Source organism: Gymnoscopelus microlampas (genome assembly GCF_963454915.1).
Source record: "Gymnoscopelus microlampas genome assembly, chromosome: 4".
In the NCBI taxonomy this organism is placed as follows: domain Eukaryota; kingdom Metazoa; phylum Chordata; class Actinopteri; order Myctophiformes; family Myctophidae; genus Gymnoscopelus; species Gymnoscopelus microlampas.
The window spans coordinates 53729396-53751293 of NC_139941.1; the positions used below are offsets into that span (position 1 = coordinate 53729396).

Consider the following 21898-nt stretch of genomic DNA (forward strand, 5'->3'; position numbering starts at 1 on the left):
AGAGTACAGTGTGAGCTATATTCATTCATTGTATGAAATGCACACACACAAATATGTTTTAACCCATTAAGACCGGGAACGCATCTGTGTAACCACTTTATCCATATTTTATACTTTGACCATTCAAAAATAGCAGATCTACAAGCTCATAGCGTGGCATGTGAGCTTGTAGATCTGCTATTTTTGAGAAATCATGAAAATTTGTGCAAATATTTCTTTTTTAAATGAAAGCGAACTTTTTTTTTCTCAAATCTTTGCTTCTGGGGGGTCCCTGGAACAACATATTTTGAGATGGGGGTCCACGGCCAAATGCATATCATTTTTAGACATGTATTTGGCTGCGGACCCCCATCTCAAAATGTTTTGTTCCAGGGACCCCCCCAGAAGCAAAGATTTGAGTTACAAATGTTCGGTTTAAAAATATATATATTCAAAGATTTGCACACATTTTCAGGATTTTGTTTTAAAAAAATAGCAGATCTACAAGCTCATAGTGCCACGCACTCGGTGCCGTGCTATGAGCTTATATATCTGCTATTTTTTTTTTTATCTAAAAATGACATTAATGCGTTCCCGGTCTTAAAGTGTAGTAAAGTGTAGTAAAGTGTAGTAAATTCCAGTTGATACATAGTGTCAACATACGCTACACGTTGTGAGCTTGTAGGTTTGGCTCTTTTTGGGACACGTCTCGCCGTGCGAACGAGCATGAACGTGGCTGAAGGTTACAAAGTGACACGACACAGAATCATCTTCCAGTAGTACTCTCAAACCACGCACGGCGTGAGGTCATGCCGGCGTAACGTTACGTAGCCGAACACAGTTCCGTCACCGAGGCCGAGGTCTGGTATGATGATAATATACAACCACGGCTTTACAAATGTTATGTCACAATGTCACCTCTGTAAGAGTCAACAGAGAAAAACAAAAACGCCCCCATCCAGACCATTCCTCCAATATGTCCTTCTGCCAGATTCCAGCACGGCATTTATAATCAAAGGACGTGGCACAGGGGCGTAGAGGGGCAGCGAGATTCAAAGAGGGGGCAAGTTCGACCGAATCCAAGCTCTTGTCACGTCCGTGAAACATTTGGTACCGGAAAAGGAGCAAAAATCTGACAGCGGTTTTTATTTTGTTGTTGTTGTTGTCATTTGCCCACAAAACCCAAGAGTTCAGTCTGGTTCAGAAGGCCTTCTTCTCTAGCCGGTCCAGAATGGCCTGGATCCTCTGCACGGCCTCCTTGCGGGCCTGTCTGACAGAGTCCAGTCCCTGGGTCTCCACGGAGTCCAGCACCAGGAGCTCCTTGGTCAGCAGTTCCTCCAGGTAGCGGTAGCTCTTGTCTGACTTTTTGCCCACAAACTCGTCCACGTCCTCCTCCAGCAGCTGCACTCGGGCCATGACCTGCTGCACCTTGGCCAGGCCGGGATTGTCGCTGAAGTGCTGCTGGGGGGGGGGCGCCGTGCCCTGGGGCTGGGCCGGGGCCGGAGCCGGGGCCGGGCCGAAAGGCGGAGGAGGGTCGGCCTGCGAAGAAGAACCGTTGGGCTCCGCGGGTCCGGCTCGCCCCGTTCGGCTGTACATCTGGGGAGGGGAGCTGAATTCGGCGGGCTTCCCGTTGGGCGGGTTGGGGGAGGCGGACGGTCGTGGTCTGGGTCCCACCTGGGGAGCACGTTGGTGCTGTTGGTCCTGAAGGGGGGGGCAGAACAACCACGTGAGAGACAGAATGAAACACAACAAGGTGGAACGTCAGGTCAGGGTTGATTTCGTCGACTAAAACTGTGACGAAAAACGACCGTCGACCTTTTTTCACTGACGAAAACTAAATAAAAACTAATCTGTTATGACTAAAACTAAGACTAAATATATTGACAATTTCATCAACAAACAAAAACTGGAATAAAATGTTAGTGAGGGACTAGTGCAGAAGAGATCCAGTAGAACTAAAAGACACAAGTCATTTTATGTTTGGTATGTCAGGTGTTGCACGCTCTGAAAATAGCAGATCGGCTATTTTCAGCACGCAACCAAGTGTAAAATCAGACATTACGACGCTGTTAAGGCACCGCCAACATACATTTTAGTCGACTAAATCAACTGTAGATTGAGTTGACTATAATCTTATGATATTTAGTCAACTAAAACTAGACTAACACTAAAACCTTTCAGATGACTAAAACTAAACGGAATTTGATTCAAAAGACTATGACTAAAATGGAATAAGAATCTGCTGTCAAAATCAACACTACGTCAGGTGAATGAGTTACAGGTGACTTTGCTCCATCAGTGGAACCTATAAACATGGTCAAATTCCTTTACAGCACACTGTACAAACAGACATCTGTTATATCATCTGTTCCAATGCTCTCTGAGCCATGTCAATATAACCGTTACATCATAATAATAGATTTACCTCTTCATTAATAACTTCGGTTCATAAACTAACACAAATAATAATAACAATACTAATCATGTCACTGGAAAGTTCTACATGCATAATACATGCAGCTCTCTCCCTCCTTGCTGCTGCTGCTGCTGTGATGGCGAAGCTGTCGCTGTGTGATCATGAAAAACTATGGAGACTATGGAGACGGAAGCTCTGATCATGCTTAGAATTTAAACCGGATGTGAAGCTTCCTCCCCACTTCCGTTTCGTCTTTACAGTCGCGCAAATTTATCCTAATATAAATACAAATCATCTAAGTGTACATAGCTTGCTGCTTAGCAGAAATTGAAATTAAAAAAGAAAATGTAAAGATATTTTAAAATATATTTTCGTGAACGGAAGTGCCAGTTTCCTCAAGCGGATTTCGGGAGTTGTAGTTCCAGACTCTATATAGCATTCGGAGATTGTGGAATAGTTGTCTGGCTACGCGAGACTATGTCTCTGTAAACGTCATCCCACAGCCCTCTGTTAACGTCATCCTACAGCACTGTGTTAACGTCATCACACAGCCCTGTGTTAACGTCATCACACAGCCCTGTGTTAACGTCATCACACAGCCCTGCCTGCGCGCCATCGCTGCACAAGACAGAACCAGGGACCTTGCGGGAGATTCTTTACAGTCAACTAAAAAGACTCATTTATTACCTTCCCTCTAAGAACCGACATGACTCACCAAGCTCAACAGGGAATATGTATTTGTGTTCACTGATGCATGTTTGGACTGTCACCGAGGAGTTTGTCCGGGTGGAGGCGTTAAAGAGGCACTATATGTAGCCTAACTTTTTTGCATGTAAATACAATATAACTTATACAAGTGGGGTGGTTGTATTTTGTCTCCCTGTTCGTCTATTGAGACATTTAGATCGTGTCAAAGGTCGTGTCTCACCTAGACATCAAATCTGACACAAATTTTGACCTGATGGTCTATTAGCATAATGGTAAACATTTCGGCAGGAAATGTATAAGAGCCAAATAAATCGCAGCTGTTTTTATATCTGAAAACAATATTATACATGACGTACGCTGTCATGCTGAAGCCCGCTGGTGCAGCGGAGGGGCTGTGCAAGTTTCTATTGATTACGTCTGGAGATTGGTCAAGACATGAACAACAAAGTTGTTACAAACATTACATACATTGGGCCGGTACTCACAATACAGAGTACTGTACCAGTTCTGATGGATATCTGCCCACCATAGTAATATTACTTAAAGCTGTACCTTTCCCGGATTTGAACCCGGTTTCCAGCACAAGTGCTGATATTTTTACCATTGAGCTAATAGAGCCTGTCTGCTTGCTCAGGGGATACATTGAATCTTGACCATCAGGTCAAAAGAAATCGTGTCAGATCCTGTGTCTAGGTGAGACATGACCTTTGACACGATCTAAATGTCTCAATAGAAAAGCAGGGAGACAAAATACAACCACCCCAATTGTAGTTATATTTGTATTAACATACTCTACCATACCGAATGGACAAAATTACATTTTACTCATTCAAAAAAAGTTACATAGTGCCGCTTTAATATAAGTATTACTTATAATGACATTCCGCCACTTGCTGGTGAATCTAGGTGTAAATTTACAGCCAACTTGAATAAGGAACTAGGAATCAAATTATGAATTCCATTTGAATCAAAGGGTCACCAAAGTTTCAAAGTTGGATACAGTGATTAACTGCAACATACTGTATGGGGCAAAAAACAACAACTCACTACTAAATAAGTGGGGAAATGTTAATGAACAGAGAAGCAATGCCCACACATTCAACCTCATTTACAAAACATGCATATCATGATGAGATTTTATGTTAAAAGTTTACTTAAGAACAATATCTCATTTGAATTTCAACTTCAGAACGATCAAAGTGTTACTGAGCCGGCTTCAACTTGAAATGGTCATATTATTTGGGAATAATCAACAGTGGTATCTAACAATCATAATAATAATAACAATAATAATCAGCAGAGTGGTATATTGTAGCAAAACTCAAACGAATAAAAGAAAAGTTCCAGGGCTCCAGAGTTTGACCATTTTGGTCACACATGTGCCAGAAATCTATCAAGTGTGACTAAGGGCGGATTCACACTGTGGCCTTGGAACCAGCCTTGAGGCTGGTAGGAAGGAATACCTGGGAAGGAATTGGTAAAGCGTGTGCACTTTGTGAGAAGTTTTATAAGGTTTTCAATAGGGGGCGAGCCTAACTTGTTTGCAATGTTTTTTAAAAAGCTATACCCTTACCTAATACCATTCCAAAAATCTAAAACTTCTCACAAAGTACACTTATAATAGATGCTAGCTTTACCAATTCCTTCCCAGGTATTCCTTCCAACCAGCCTCAAGGGTGGTTCAAGGCCGCAGTGTGAATCCGCCCTAAATGTTTTTAATGGTCACACCGGTGCACCTGTTTGTGACGTTCAGCCATTGAGCTGCTATATAAAGAAGGTTTTCAGCAGGTATGTGTTTTTTTTTTTTCACTTCCTCCCCAGTGCCACTGCGTTGGACCCTCTCCTACTCTGTCTCCACTTCCACTGCAGGCAGCTTCCTCCTTGCCTGAACGGACGAGTGGATTTTTGCAGACGTAAACATGCATCAGCCGGCATACAGCAACGTGAGCAAGAAAAAATATATACCATTTGTTTCAATCAAACTGTCCTGTCACGAGCAACAGCAAACTGAGCACTGAGCAGCGATGTCTTTCACCTCTCAAATACTTGTCCACTGTCTGTAGTTGAGGGTATATTCATGTCTCGACCCAGCTGTGTGTGTGTGTGTGTGTGTGTGTGTGTGTGTGTGTGTGTGTGTGTGTGTGTGTGTGTGTGTGCGCGCGCTTGCGCGCATGCTGTAGTTTGATGCAATCGTAGATTTTACTCTCCTCGCTTGTATGGTTTACACTCGTTAATTTACTTGGTTCAGGCTAGACTCGATATAAAGGCGACGCTACATATTTTGACAGTATATAGTTTAGACTAACGCTAGGTTCTTGGTTTACCTGTGATCCTCGTTTACTGAGGCCCTACACTGTCTCCCTGCATTTGATGTATGTGTTTACCTTGTTTACTGTAAGTCACTCCAGATAAGAGCGTCTGATAAATTGTACATATCCTATTTTCCTATAGATATGTACAGTAGTGGTTTAAAAGGGATATTTCACTTTGAAACATGTTTGAAAGTGACACACACACACAGTGTGTGTCTGTGTGTGTGTGTGTGTGTGTGTGTGTGTGTGTGTGTGTGTGTGTGTGTGTGTGTGTGTGTGTGTCACACACACTCTGAATAAGGCCACTTATACACACACACAGAATAAGGCCACTTATTCTACAGTCAGCAGTGCCCTTTGGTGGACACTAATAGCAACATTTCCGGCACCTGTTGACCTAGAAACGTGTTCATGAAATAGCCGTCAAAATGTCATAAATAAGTGCTTTGCAAGTATATATACATGATATGTTTAACCTTTATCTGTTTGTACCGCTTCATAAGCATATAGATTGACCTGTGACGCCAAGGGCACTGTATACGCCCAATGATAGGAGATGCAACTGTTGTTGAAGTGCAACTCATCTACATTACATTGTAAGCATCATGTTTTATTGTGCACTGATTCATATCAGGGGCCTATAACTATAACACTATAACTATAACCAGGGGTCATCAACATGTCAATAACTATAACACTATAACTATAACCAGGGGTCATCAACATGTCCGTACAGACGAATGTGTCCTTGGCAAAATGTTTTATTTGGAGTTTACATAACATTATAATGTTCTTATTTTGAATAAGACCCCATTACTGAATGTCTCAGTCTCCAGGCTTTCTTCTGAATATGTATGACACTGATTTACTATGACACTTTGGCACATTAGGAGTCCACTAGTACAGTGGTTATTAAACTTGCACCCTATGGGTCTAAACCTGGACCCTACGGCAACAAATGCACTCATTTGGTGCCATGTGTACACTCTCAGAGTTACAGACCTGTAAGGGTCCATTTGGAAGCCCCTCAACGGAAGGTCCCTCGACCCAGTAATATTACTGTCAGCTCATTTTGTATGTCCATGGCAAAAATAGAATTTTGACAAAGATGTCCACCTGGGTGATGTTGACCCCTGATTCATATCATACTCTGTTGCATTCTGTTCCTTTCCATAGAGCTCCTATGACTCATATCTCCTGGTCCTGTATACATTCTCCATGTGTGATATAAAGCTCAGTGCTTGTTTCCGTGATGCTGCCTGGTGTCATACTGTTCGTCCAACACTCAACTGAGTCATCACTCACCACCCTTAGACAGCAGAAACAACTTTTAGGACCATATCTATGTGTGTGTACCAACGGTTTGTTTTTATTTTGTTTTGACTTCATGTTTTCAATTTCAGATACATTTTATAGCGGGTTTGCTAGCTTAGTTTAGTTTAATTTGTATTTTGTAAAAGGGCTTTAGTTTTTATTTTGAATTCTTTGAGACACACATACGGGTATTTCGTGGCGTGGCCGAATCCGCCATTCTTTCACCTGGTGAAACAACACAGCTTTCACCATTGGAATTGCATTACGGAACACGCACATTGTTACATTTTGTGGGTTTATTATTTCGTCATAGCACAACACATGGTGAAGTATTGTGGTGCAGGTCATTGCAACAACCACCGGTCTTGTGAAAAATTAAAAAGGGGTCCGCCAAATATTCTAAACTTTCCGTGATTCTGCCAAAAATCATATTCTTTGAGACACACATCCAGGTTTTTGCCGGGCCAAACAATAGAATCACGTGACATTGATCCCCTTCCCCTATTCGCTCATACTAGGACATGACCTATGTGTAGGTAGAAGAATATGGGGCAGTCAGGGACGAGATTCAAAAAGCTCATCATAAAAGGTAGTGGATACATTACTCACACACAGACTAAAAGGAAGACATTTGCACACAGACGAAACGTAAGCCGGCCCGAAACACGCACACAGTCGCGTCTTGACCGATGCAGCCTGCGACCCACAATGACTCTGACACCCTGCTCCCTGCTGCTCTGTGACTAAACTAATGACTGGTACAATCCTCTGCTTCACACAGTGCTTCCACCCCCGCCCCCCCCCCCCCCCCCCCCCCAACCCACCCCGAGGCCACCAAACACCCTTTTCCTTTTGCTTAATTTATTCCATCTGCAAACCAGACAAAGAAACTGCGACATTTAAACAGACAATTCTGCAAGGTTGCTGGAGCAGCGCTGTCAGTGTCACCATCATGATGATTTAGTGTCAACTAAAATAATACTTACTCTGGCCAAAACAGGCCATATATATTCAATGAATCTTTCAATATTGATTCAGAAATAGCTGAAATAGAAGGAAATAGAAGTGTTGCGATGCGACATGTTGAGAGCTTGTAGATCTGCTATTTACATTTTTCTAAACAATTATTTTAAAGTGTATTTATGACGATTATGCAAAAATATTTGTGATTATCTCACATAAAAACATGGTCGGGCAATTTTCACAACGAGTCTGTGAGCTTGCCGATCGCCTATTTTCAGCAAAAGAGCCCTGAGGTACTCCGGTCAACCATATAGGGTTTAAACACGCTGGGCGAAGACCCGGCCGGTTGAGTGTCTAAACGGAAGCACCGACCAAGGAAATGACGTTGATGCTTAACAAATCTGTTTACATTCTCCGTAGTCTCGCGTGGCCAGACTGTTGCCTCCCACAATTTACAAATGTTTCCGACATACAGTCTGGGACTCGGAAGCTCTGATCATGTGTAAGTGGAAAGCAGATGCCCCTCCCCTACCCACGTCCGTTTCAGCATTGTGCAGAGTCCGACTGGAATCAACGAATCTCATAAACATCGTTTATGTCTAACTAGTGTCTTCTTTCACAGTTTTTTCGGCGTTAATTCCATGATACCTTTATCAGTTTTCTGTGATAAACAATCCTCGCACAAATAACATGAATCTACCGCTCCTATGACTATGCTTCCGCCTCGGTTCTGTTTCCACTAGGACTACAGGTCCGCGGGCACCGCGTCGTGATTGGTCGAATGTCTTTCCGGTCTGAACAACTTCCGTTACACAGCTTTCGGGAAGTGGAGCTCCAGACTCTATATAGCATTCAGAGATTGTGGAATAGTAGTCTGGTGACGCGAGACTACATTCTCCGTGAAACCATGAAACGAGTGTTGTGATTGGTCGAAAAAGCTAGTTTCCGGGGGAAACTCCCGCCCCCGTGTTAGTGTGTCTGTGTCTTTTTTCACTAACGAAAACTAAACAAAAACGAAATAAAAAGTAAGCTATGATGACTAAAACTATGAAAAGCAAATATATATAAAAGAAAAGCTAGACAAAAATGTTATGGAGGGACTAGTGGAGAAGAGATACACTAGAACTTATAAGTTATTTTTGTGCTCGGGTGTTGTGCTCTGAAAATAGCCGATCTACAAGCTTACAAGGCGTCGCGCTGCGACGCGTTATAAGCTTGTAGATCAGCTATTTTCAGCATGCAACCACATGCAAAATCTGCCATTACAACATCAACAAGGCCGGCCAAAATAAATTTGTCGACAACTGTATATTTAGTCGACTAAAATCTTTAACTAGACTAAAACTTTTCAAATGACTAAAATATGACTAAAACTAAATGAAAATGAATTCAAAAGACTGTGACTAAACTAAATCAAAATTTGCTGTCAAAATCAACACTGGTAGACTCTCTGCATTAGGTGGTGAACCAGGCTTTTCTCCTCGGAGACGAGTAAAGGCTGTGAACGAGGCTATAGGGTTCAAGTGGTTCATCGTAACACGCCCTAACTCATACACACCTTGGGCTGGTAAGGCGGCGGCCCTAACTCATACACACCTTGGGCTGGTAAGGCGGATGCCCTAACTCATACACACCTTGGGCCGGTAAGGCGGAGGCCCTAACTCATACACACCTTGGGCTGGTAAGGCGGCGGGGCCCCGGTGCCGGTCCCGGGCCACGCCGGAGGATGTGCGGGTCGGACCGGCGGTCCGTAGTGGTGGTTCTGTGGGTGTGGAGGAGGCTGCTGGCCCGGCTGCCACTGCTGCTGCTGGGAGGGAGGAGGGGCGGCGTACCCACCCGAGTGGGACCACCCGCCCTCCGTCTGCTGCTGAGCCCTGGGGTGAACACACTGACCTGCAGCCGGGTACGGAGGGTTTGGAGGCATGGAGTGAGAGTGACCGCCTTCACTGTAGTGAGGGTACGATGCTGGAGGGTAACCTGGACCCTATTGGGGGGGGGCAGAAACAAAGACAAAGTTTACTTTTCAGGAACATATCATGGCGCTCGGTGGCACAGTGGTAAAGTCCATGCCCACAGCCGCGGAGGTTGTGGGTTCGAATCCAGCGTGGTGCATCTGGCTTCGTTGAGTGTCTATATACGGACACATTTGGCCCGTGTTCAGGGGAGGGAAGGCGGGCGGGGAGGAGGGTGTTTCTACATGTATTCCTATGGGCCGTCAGCACTACGTCCTCTCGGTGGGGGCTCCTCCTCACTGGCAGCTGAGTCAGTAGGATACAACAGCAGTGACAACACAGAAATGTGTGTGGGGAGGAATTAATTAGCACTAATTGGGGAGAAAAAGGGGTAAAAATAAAAAAATATATAGCTGCAAGCAGCGATAATACGGGGCCAGTGAGAGAGAGACAGACAGACATGGAAACTGGAGAGAGAGAGAGAGAGAGAGAGAGAGAGAGAGAGAGAGAGAGAGAGAGAGATGGAAACTGGAGAGAGAGAGAGAGAGAGAGAGAGAGAGAGAGAGAGAGAGAGAGAGAGCCATGGAAACGGAATAGATTGAAGAGAGACATGGAAACGGAATAGATTGATGAGAGAGAGAGAGATGGAAACAGAATGGATAGATTGGACATCTCAACCTATTGCCATTAACAGGAATCGAACTCTCAACCTTCGGACTAGGATAAGGATAATTCCTTTTAACAGGTCGTTCATGAAAGTCCTTGTGGTCTTGTTTCCAATGAGAACCTGTGAGCAATTAGGGGTTAAGAGTCTTGCTCAGGGACAAATTTCATTTCATTGACGCATATGCTGGGATGGCCTGGAATCGAACCTGGGGCAATCAGGGCCTCTGGTTCCCTAGGCGTGCTCACTAACCACCCAGCTATGGCCGCCCCATGATAGGCTAATAGGCTGCAACACTACCTATAGTGCTATAGCTTTGTCCAGGCTGATGTTGTCTGTTGAAGATCATAAACTCTTGCCTTCTGTCATGAACCAAGCCAACACTAAGATCACTCGTTCACAAACCATTTACCAATAGAAAAATTGTATGTCTCCTCGCTACCGAAAACAGTGAAAGCAGCCGATCTACAAGCTCAGAAACACGTTGCTATCTGAAAAGTTTTGAGATTGTAGATCGGCTATTTTCAGAATGAAGTATGTCATACATTGAGAAATCGTACTCTCAAATAAGCATTTCAGGTTATCTTTACCATTTGCACATGTATTCATTGATACAGTCATGTTGTTTGCAATTCAACTTAAATTAAGTCTGCATCAAGTGAGGCTTGAACTGGCGACCTTGAGATTGTGAGGCACTCATTTAAGGGAGACGCCATTGGACCAACAGACAAGGAACTATGAAAAAGGAGATTACACAGATGATACAGTTTCACGCAAATAGCTGAAAAATCCTGGGTTTAAGTGTTTTTCAAACTGCTCAAAATTGCGGACAATCTACGGGCGGAGCTTACTGGTCAAAGCGATAGATGTGTTCCTCATGAGTCAAGGCACATGTGTAAGCAAGTTTCACGACTTTCGGCCAAACGAGGCATGACTTATGCCTGTTTAAAGTCTGCCTTTTCAAAAAATTGCTATAGCGCCCCCTTTTGGCCAATTGGAGTAAGATTGGTTTCAGTGATATTTGGAATGACCCTGTACATTTCTGCAAAGTTTCAAAGAAATGTGAGTCTGCATGTATGTTTTAGGCACAGATGAATAATTTTCATAAAACTGTAATAGTTAAAATCTATCTCCTCCTGGGATTTTTGAGCAATCTGCACGAAACATTTTACACATGAACTTTGGACCACTGCCTACAAAAATTTCCAACGGATTTTCCATAAGTGAAAAAATGCAGAAGTTAGGAGCCAATGACTGTTTTTCATATAATTCAAAATGGTGGGCGATCTAAAGGTCAGAGGTCAAAAGTCAGACCACGAAAGTTGTCGGGCATGAAGAGACGCATGTGTGTATCGAAGTTTCATGGTTGTAGGTCAAACAGGGCATGAGTTGTACCTGTTCAAAGTTGGCACTTTCAATTGAGTGCTATAGCGCCACCCTTTGACGAATGAGTGTGAGAATTATTTCTTGGTAGTTTTTCATGAGCATCTACCATATGGCCGAGTTTCGTAAAAAGCGTATGCACGGTTAAGCCAGAACTGGCAAAAACAAGTATTTTTCAAACTGCTCAAAATTGCGGAAAATCTAAGGGCGGAGCTTAATGGTCAAATCGATACGTGTGTTCCTCATGAGTCAAGGCACATGTGTAAGCAACTTTCACGACTTTCGGCCAAACGAGGCATGACTTATGCCTGTTTAAAGTCTGCCTTTTCAAAAAATTGCTATAGCGCCCCCTTTTGGCCAATTGGAGTAAGATTGGTTTCAGTGATATTTGGAATGACCCTGTACATTTCTGCAAAGTTTCAAAGAAATGTGAGTCTGCATGTATGTTTTAGGCACAGATGAATAATTTTCATAAAACTGTAATAGTTAAAATCTATCTCCTCTTGGGATTTTTGAGCAATCTGCACGAAACGTTTCGTACTTGAACTTTGGACCACTTTCTACAAAAATTTCCAACAGATTTTCCATAAGTGAAAAAATGCAGAAGTTAGGAGCCAATGACTGTTTTTCATATAATTCAAAATGGTGGGAGATCTAAAGGTCAGAGGTCAAAAGTCAGAGTGTGAAAGTTGTTAAGCATGAGGAGACGCATATGTGTATCCAAGTTTCATGGCTGTAGGTCAAACAGGGCATGAATTGTACCTGGTCAAAGTTGGCATTTTCAATTGAGTGCTATAGCGCCACCTTTGGACGAAAGATTGTGAGAATTATTTTTTGATCGTTTTTCATGACCATCTACCATATGGCCGAGTTTCGTAAAAACCGACAGCGCGGTTCAGCCAGAACTGCGAAAAGTGGCAGAAGAAGAAGTGACAGAATAATGCGAATAACAATACGTGTCCAGAGCAGAGCTCTGGCCCCGTAAATATTGTATAATTTTTTCGTATCACAATTGCCTCTCAACATAGAACAGCACCAACCAGAACCGTCATAAAAATATGTACTTGTTTTATTGAACACCAACGTAGAATTCAACAAACACAGCATCAGAACACAGATGACACACAGCTACATACAGTAGGCCACAAAATAAAAAACATTTAACCTCATTACGCTTGAAACCCACAGGGCACGCAAGTGCAAAGCGCACATACACCGCTTTTTAATCGGCTCCCATGTTAATGAATGACCGGCTGGCGGCTGCACACTGACACAGACGTAGATTTTTTTCCCCCGTTCCAGATGGAAAGAAAAGGTTTTCCGTGCGCTTCGTCATTGAAACGCATTGACCAGACGTCTCGCTCTGACCAGGTGTGGAGAGAACAGTCACACAAACCTCCTTGTACTAAAAGAGCGTGAGCAACACTTTATTTGCTCGGTTCCCAGCGTTGCACACCAGGTGTGTTTATGTCGTGCGATTAATTAGCATTCATTTAAACTGCTGCTTGTTTTACGAGTAGGCCTACACATCCAGTGGTGTGTTCTACCGTCAGATGCTGTGTACGGCGTATACCTTGAGATTTTTTTCCCGTCGCCACCGTATACCTTCAAAAACTGTTCAAAACAGCGTATCTGATACGTTGATACGCATCTGATACGCTGCACCCAGGAGTGGCTGCTGGCTGTGCTGGGGGTCGCAGCAATACAAACAGCAAAAGTGTGGTCTGACCATCTGACTAGTCTAACTCTGAGGTGAAGGCTTATCATGTGCGTGGCTATTGTTCTTGAGGTGATAATTAATGGCTACTGGCGAAGGAATTCACACATTTCAACGACCTGCCATTCACTTCATTGAATAGGTCGCTGAATTGAGTACTTCATTAGTATTCAAATTGCGCGTCATAGCACAGCAAAACACAGTTTTGTCAATACAGTTTGTGTCTTCAATGCCAAGTTAATTCTGTAATAGATACAGGAAGGCTCGCTGTTAACACTGCTATTATATCTGATAAGCCTAACCATAATTTATTTATAACAATCCTTGCACTTCTATGGTAATATATATGTATTTTTTAAATGCATCCAAGGCTAAAAGCAGCTCCGAAGTGGTTGAGTTACAGGGTGATTAACATTAGAAACAGTAGAAAATCAGTACAAAGCATATTGTAGGCTACTCAGTGTTACTGTGAAACTGGGCCTGAGTGGGCCTGGCCGAGTTTGTTGCATTGAAAATGCCTCTAAGCTTGGAAGTGGTTGAGCTCAGGTGATCGGACATCAGTAAGACAAATCAGTACAAAAGAAAAATCAGTACAAAGCATATTGCGTGTGGGGCACACACGCGGAAAATTTTCACATTAAATATTTTTGTGGGCCACACACGCGCGTGCAATTTTTTTTACATTTAATTAATTATAGACGCGCGCATGCCGTGCGTGTGGGAGGCAGGGAATAATCATAGTATACCTTCAAGAAAAAACTAGAACACAACACTGTACACATCGTACACAGAACGTGAATATTACACAACCATAAAGAGACACAATTTATTTTAGGATTAACTTCCGCGGATAAAAGCATCACCAAATGAATAGCATTTTTTGGATCGTTTATCAGTCACACTCCCGGTGAGTAATGATGACCCTAAAACCCAGTGGCTCTCAAACGTTCTAATTTCAGGGACCCCCACGGGCCATAACTCATAACCGTAAGGGTCCAATTGGTTCCATTTTGTACACCGTCAAGAGTTACAGAGCTGTAAGGGTCCATTTAGAACCCCCTCAAGGAACTCTACCCTGACGGCCCCTGGACATGACTTTGAGAACCACGGCTCTAACCAACAGCTGACTCCACTGTAACAGTGAAACCTGCAGGGAGGGTTTAATCCATCAAGGCAGAGTGAGATGACAACCACACGACGCACATAAAAGCCCCGACTTCTGGTCAGACGAGGGAGGAGCCAAGCATGGAGCCAATCCACAGAGCCTAGAGCAGGGGTGTCGAACTCATTTTGGGGTCCGGGCCACATTGGTCAAATGGTGACTTGATCTGGGCCGAAACCAGTTGCGAACGCGCATGTGCGCTCACACGCATTCAGTTCAGTTATACAGCATCTGTTGTCTCAGACACTGCCACTAACTACGTATATCACTTTGTTTTAATGTATTAAGAAGAATAGCTACTTTAATTATTGACATTAAAAACAAACAATGCAATTTGTAAGGAGCCCCAATAAACCATTTTAAATTAGAATCATTCAATTTGAAGTTAAACAATACCTGGTTGTGTGGGTGGTTAGGTAACGATTACCATGTTTTAAGCCACGTTTTCACTACAGTGCCATACTTTTTCCAGCTAAATAATTAGATTTATAGAACAACAGTGGTGTAAAGTAACTGATTACATTTACTCAAGTACTGTACTTAAGTAAAGATTTGAGGTATTTTTACCTCCTATTGTTGCCAACAGCTGCAACATCTAAACCAACCTGGCCTGGCATCGGCCGGACTGATGGCGTGGATTCACTCACATACAGTACGTGTGGGTGGATTGATTCGCGTCGTCGGTCCGGCTAGTGCCAGGCTAACCTGGCCTGGCATCGGCCGGACTGATGGCGTGGATACCGGCAGTAGCAGGCTATAACTGTAGCATGCATGGATCTGCGTAGTCGGTCTGGCTAGTGCCAGGCTAACCCTAACCCCCTAATTAGCACGGTCTCTAACTACCCCCAAGAGACAGTAGGGGGCAGTAGCATGCCACTGGGACACAGGCCGGGGTCATGATCAGCCTCGGTCGGGTCGCCTGGAGGAGGCAAGACCCCAAACACCCAGTGACTCCAGTTAAAGGTAGGGTAAGTGATATTTTTGGGTTAAAACAAAAAGTATTTTGTTAAAAGGTTAAAATACTATATTGTGATAGTAATCATTGCTATAGAGTGTTTTTTCAGTAACAGATGTCTCCCTGTCTCTCCAGCTCTTTAATAAACAGAAAATACATTTTTCGGTAGGTGTCAAAATCTCAGCCAATCAGGAGAAAGTACCCATTTTTAAGCTTAATTTGTATAGTGTTCCAGTTCCAATTGTGTCTGCTCATTTCTTAGTGTCATCACTTCACATTTCACTTGTTTAATCTATATCCTGATTGAGTTCTCTGTCCTGATTGGATAAAATTGAAATTAACACGAAAATGCATTTTGTGTTTAATAAAGAGGTGGAGAGACAAGGAGACTCCTTTTACTGAACAAACACTCTATAGCAATGAGTACTATCAGAATATAGAGCTATTTAACACTTATTTTAACCAAAGCAAATCACTTACCCTACCTTTAACAACACTGATGATGTGTCCAAGTGCATCAGTTGATGTTTTATTGACTGAAATGTTCTCCAATCTCCACCAACAATAACATACAGTACAGTACTCTACAGCAACAGCATACGTACCCCTTGACAATGTGGGCCGGGATAGTGGTGATGATGTTGATGGTGTTGGGAGTGGGGCTGTACGGAGCCTCCGGTGTTCTGCTCTGACGGAGCACCCTGGCTGGGGTACGCCCCGGACGGAGCACCCTGCTGGCCGCCGTGGCCGGGGTACGCCCCGGACGGAGCACCCTGGCCCGGGTACGCCCCTGACGGGGCACCCTGGCCGGGGTACGCCCCTGCAGCCTGTCTCTGGGGCATCTGGTGGTCAGCGCAGTAGAAAGGGTTGGACGGATGGAAGTTACTGGCGGAGTACTGACCCTGCCCTGGACTGTAGACACCGTGCTCGTTGGGATAGGCTGCCGCCATCGCCTGGAGACACAGAGAGAGAGACACAGAGAGAGAGTGAGAGAGACAGAGAGAGAGAGAGAGATTGCTCATTCATTTGTAAAGCGCATTTCTAGCCATGGTTTACATCAGTGGTTCTCAAACTTTTTCGTGCCAAGGACCCCCAAATAGACACTTATTAGCCCGCGGACCCCCATTTGAAAAGATAAGCCAGGGACCCTCATAATAGAAGATTTGTATGGCTCTCTAGCAGTGATTTTCAATCATTTTAATTTCAAGGACCCCCAGTTTGACATGCATTAGGTCTACGGACCCCCATTTAATGGCATGTATGTCTCTGGGACCCCAATTCATATTGTAAAATCAATGTTAATTTAACTCTGAGAGTGTACAAATGGAACCAAATGGACCCGTTAGGGTCCATTTGGTTCCATTTGTACACTCTCAGAGTTACAGACCCATAAGGGTCCATTTGGTTCCATTTGTACACTATAGTTTGTACACTAGTTTGGTTCTTAACTATCCATCATTTAGCTGGGGACCCCCTGGAACCCCCTTAAGTACCCCTGGGGGTCCTCGGACCCCACTTTGAGAACCAATGGTTTACATGACGCTCGCCTGTCACAAGCGTCATGGCGCTACTTGAACATTTTACATTTACAACTACATAAACGTTCAAATATAAAAGGTCTTACCCCAAAGCCACGGATGTAACAAGTTAAAGCGGCCGGATCTAAGGACCCGTATCTTCGCTATTGTTCAATAAAAAGCATTTTAATCCGTTCTGCGGCCATTTTCTATTTAAAAAAAAAAGATTATAATGTATCAGAGTGCAATACACCTCCCAACCGATAGGCCACTGATCGGATTAAAATGCTTTTTATTGAACAATACGGGAGATACGGGAACTTAGACCCAGGCGCTTTAACTTGTTACATGCGTGGCTTTGGGGTCAGCACTTTATATTTGAAATCTGAAGGTTTATGTAGATGTACTGGTTGTAAATGTAACACTTTCAAAAACCAGGAACAAGTAGCACCCTGACTGTCATGATATGACAGTCATGTTTCTAAACGATAATCAATCCATTATTTATTTGCTTCAGTAGCTTTGATCAATGTTATTCTGAATGATATACTGTATATAAATGCACTTCAGTATCTCTGCAGGTTAATCAAGTGTGTGACACTTTCACCCTCAAGCCGTTCAACACACACATGCAGGCACGTTATGTTTAATTTTTAGGATAGGAGCACGCACAACAAAGTTCCCCCATCTCCCAGAAAGTGTAGTCACGGTTTCCCTCCCATAGGCCGAGGAGACGGTCCAGCCAATAACAGAACAGTCATTTGAAAATAGCCAAGCTTGTAGATCTGCTAATTTCAAAAGACTTTTACTTGTAACAGAGTATTTCTACGTTGCAGTATTGATACTTTTACTTGAGTAAAACATTTGAGTACTTTTTCCACCACTGCTGTAATGCTTGGCGTAGCGCTCCGGAACGACACTCCTCCTACACTGTTTTTTCTCCAAACAAAGAAACAGAATATTCACCGTTGGAATTCAATAATGTTTTCATATTCGTCAAGGCAGGCACTGTCAGCATGAATGTGTTGAGACGTACAGTAACAATAATGATACGGTCACTTCGGTCTAACATTTTAACGTGTGGTTCCTTTACAGTCGACTAATGTATGTAAACATACTATCATACAGTAGGAACAGGAACAGCGGTTGCATAAGCTTCAAAACGAGCCACAACTGTAAGCGTGTGCGTGCTCAGCGGACACGCATGTACACGTTATCATGATGAGCGAGCTCCGGTACTTAACACTAAATGCACTACAACACCCCATGAGGACTGAGTCACCACTGTGATGACATTGTGTGTGATTTAAGTGAAAAAAACACACAGAAATAGAGACGAGAGACAAGCTCAGTGCTTTTATGAGTCTTCCAGTTTAGTAGACCTTGTATTGTGAATTTGTACTTCCATGTACTGTTGTTCTCATGTCTTACTAAATAAAGTACATCAATCAATCAATCAACAGACATAGAGAGACAGACAGAGAGAGACAAATACAGTCAGCGAGAAACATAGAGACAGAGAGAGAGAGAGAGAGAGAGACAGAGAGAGGGAGACAGAGAGAGGGACACATACAGACAGACAGACAGGCAAGAGAAGGAAAGACAGTGACCGAGAGAGATAGACAGACAGACAGACAGACACACACACACACACAGATAGAGACAGAGAGACAGACAGACAGGCAGATAAATACAGTGAGCGAGAGACAGAGAGACATACAGACAGACAGACAAGAGAGGGAAAGACAGTGACCGACCGACAGACAGGCAGGCAGGCAGACACACAGAGAGACGCGCACGTGCGCGCGCGCGCACACACACACACACACACACACACACACACACACACACACACACACACACACACACACACACACACACACACACACACACACACACACACACACACACACACACACACACACACACAGAGACAGGCATGCAGACAGACAGACAGACAGACAGACACAGAACAGTTAAACGTCAGTGTTAAGGTGATTGCACTTAAGGCTTTAGAGATAAAGGAGAGAGGATCTACTTAGACATGTGACCTTGGCCCCACAGTGAGCCCAGAGGAGTTAGGTAATAACCTGACAGTGTGTACAGACCTGTGGGTTGTAGGGCGGCTGGCCCTCTGCGCCCGCCGGGTACGTAGGGCTGGCGTAGTGCCCCGTGGAATGGGACTGGGGGTACCAGTAGTTGGAGGGGTAGCCCGGGTACTGAGAGGCATCCTGTTAGAGGACAACGATGGGACGTCAGTGTAACATCATGTGACCCAGCATCACATTTAACATGGACAAGCCTTAATCACTTAAACACCTGCATTCGTGAGGGGAAGCTTTCGCTGAAAATAGCAGATCGACAAGCTCACAACGCGACGCGTTGTGAGCTTGTCGATCTGCTATTTTCAGCGAAAGCTTTCCCCACAATAACAGAAAACAGAACAGACACTAGTATTGAGCCCTGAGGGACTCCGGTTAACCGTATGGGGTTCAAGTGGTTATTAATAATCCCTGAGGGACTACGGTTAACCGTATGGGGTTCAAGTGGTTAATATTCCCTGAGGGACTGATAAGGATGCATGTTTAAATGATATAATACTGAAAGGTTCAACATAAACAGGACCATACGAAGCATCATAATTGAAAACTGCTTAATTAGAAAAAAAGTTAATTTAAGAAAGAAGGAGCAATTGTGTACTTTAATCTGTACAGACCATATGTTCTTCTGTTTTACATAAAGTTGTCTGTTTTGTTTTATGCAAAGTCGAAGCGACTTTGAGTATCTTGCAAAACGCTGTATCAATCTGATGTATGTGAGTATTCATAACAAATAAAATAATAATTATTATTGTAATATTGTTTTTGCTTTTGCTCTGTTTTATTGTTTATTATTGCTTTGTCTGTAAAACACTTCTGCTTTATTCATTGTTTGTTCTGTAAAGCACTTTGAGCTGCATTCATGTCATGAAAGGTGATGTATAAATAAACTTTTATTATTAAACTCTAGAGCCCTACAGATCATGGTCTAAACCAGGGGTCTTCAACGTTTTCAGGCCAAGGACCCCCTAGCTGAGAGAGATGAAGCAGGGACCCCCACTGTATTGTATAAAATTGTGTTTCAGAACTTTTTTTGTTTACTTGGTCTGCTCTTTTTCCCCTCTACACCTATACCTCTTTGCCAAAAATAGCAGATCTACAAGCTCACAACGCGTTGTGAGCTTGTAGATCTGCTATTTTTGGCTAAAGTTCTCCTCAGAAAAGGGATTCTAAGGTTCAAGGTAAGGTAAAAAAGGTATGGCAAAAAAAAAAATCATATCACACAAAGATTTGGCGGACCCCCTGTAGTAACTCTGAGGGACCCCCTGGGGGTCCCGGACCCCCTGTTGAAGACCCTTGGTCTAAACACAACTTTCATTGACATTTAGCCTTTCTTACACTAAACAATCTAAAACACAATAGATCCATATATATATACTGGTTATACTTACTGCACCATTCTACACATGTCAGCGTCGCTAGCAGACAGAGCTATGTGTGAACTCCATTCATTCACACAGTACGGCGTCGCTTGGCGACAATTAACAAGCATGGATCTATACTCGTATAGATCTATAGATCTAAAGGTTCTTGTCGGTAAGCGTCGCCATAGTAATAGAAGTAAGTAGTAGTAGTAACGGAAGTGTATTCTAAACTATTACATAACCATGTTACTCTGTAGGGTTAGCTCACTAGGCTAATAGCACAGCTAACTGATGCCTGAGCTAATGAAACATTATTATTATTAATATGATAATATATCTAATAAAGGGGGGAGGAGGAGGGGGTCTCACCATGGTGGGGGTCCAGCTCACGGGGTTCTCCTCAGAGTTGTAAGAGGAAGATGATGAAGGCCAGACAGGTTTGTTGGGATTTGACTGCATTTGATGAGGAGGAGGATGAGGATGATGAGGATGAGGATGATGATGAGGATGATGATGCATCAACCAGGCCTCTTCCTCCTGTCTCCTGGCATCTGCCATAAAAGGAACAATGCAACGTTTTTTTTAGTGTTTAATGAGCCGCCATGCAGTCAGATGATTGTAGAAGCAGAAGGAAAAATAATAATGTGACTGAATGACATGGAGAAGCTGGCTGCTGCTGCTGCTCACACACTGTCCTGTACTGTGTCTTTAAGAGGAGGCTCCTCCCCCCTCACTGAATGACATGGAAGAGCTGCTGCTCACAATCCAGTACTGTGTCTTTAAGAAGCGACCCCCCCACCCCACCCAACGGGTTATGCGGAGTTTTGTATCCCTGTCAAAATCTGTCCCCCCATTAGTTAGATAGATTAAAGCCATGGTTCCCAAAGTGGGGTCCGGGGACCCCCAGGGGCTGAGGGGTCCTTGAGTGGGTTCCAGGGGGTACCCAGATAAATGTTGGATAGTTAGTAAATAGTAACCAAATGAACCCTTATGTTGCTGTAACTCGAGTTAAGGTGGTCCGTGGTCTAATGCAGGGGTTCTCAAAGTGGGGTCCGGGGACCCCCAGGGCCCTACATAGGCTACATCAGCTATTTTACAAAAACCTTGATATTCTTTGAAAATGTTTGAATATTTTTCACATTTTTAACACCACATCTGGAACTCTTTTCAGATGGGGGTCCGCCGCCGCGACCAAATCCGCATTCATTTAGGGGTACCTGAAAAAGTTTGAGAACCACTGGATTAATTTAAAGCAATATTGATTGATTGATTGATTGATTGATTGATTGATTGATTGATTGATTGATTGATTGATGTACTTTATTTAGTAAGACATGAGAACAGTACATGACAGTACATGGAAGTACAAATTCACAATACAAGGTCTACTAAA

At 43.5% G+C, this 21898-nt stretch overlaps 1 protein-coding gene across 1 annotated transcript; it reads right to left on the reverse strand.

Moving 5' to 3' along the window:
• Positions 1-352: 352 nt before the first annotated feature.
• On the reverse strand, positions 353-21188 carry bag4 (BCL2 associated athanogene 4). Its single transcript, XM_084055118.1, has 5 exons — positions 20875-21188; positions 19151-19273; positions 16131-16478; positions 9365-9676; positions 353-1680 (listed from the first exon to the last, which is right to left on the reverse strand). Exons 1-5 carry the CDS (start codon positions 21061-21063, stop codon positions 1180-1182), a joined length of 1473 nt encoding a protein of 490 aa, XP_083911244.1. The 5' UTR covers positions 21064-21188; the 3' UTR covers positions 353-1179.
• Positions 21189-21898: the final 710 nt, after the last annotated feature.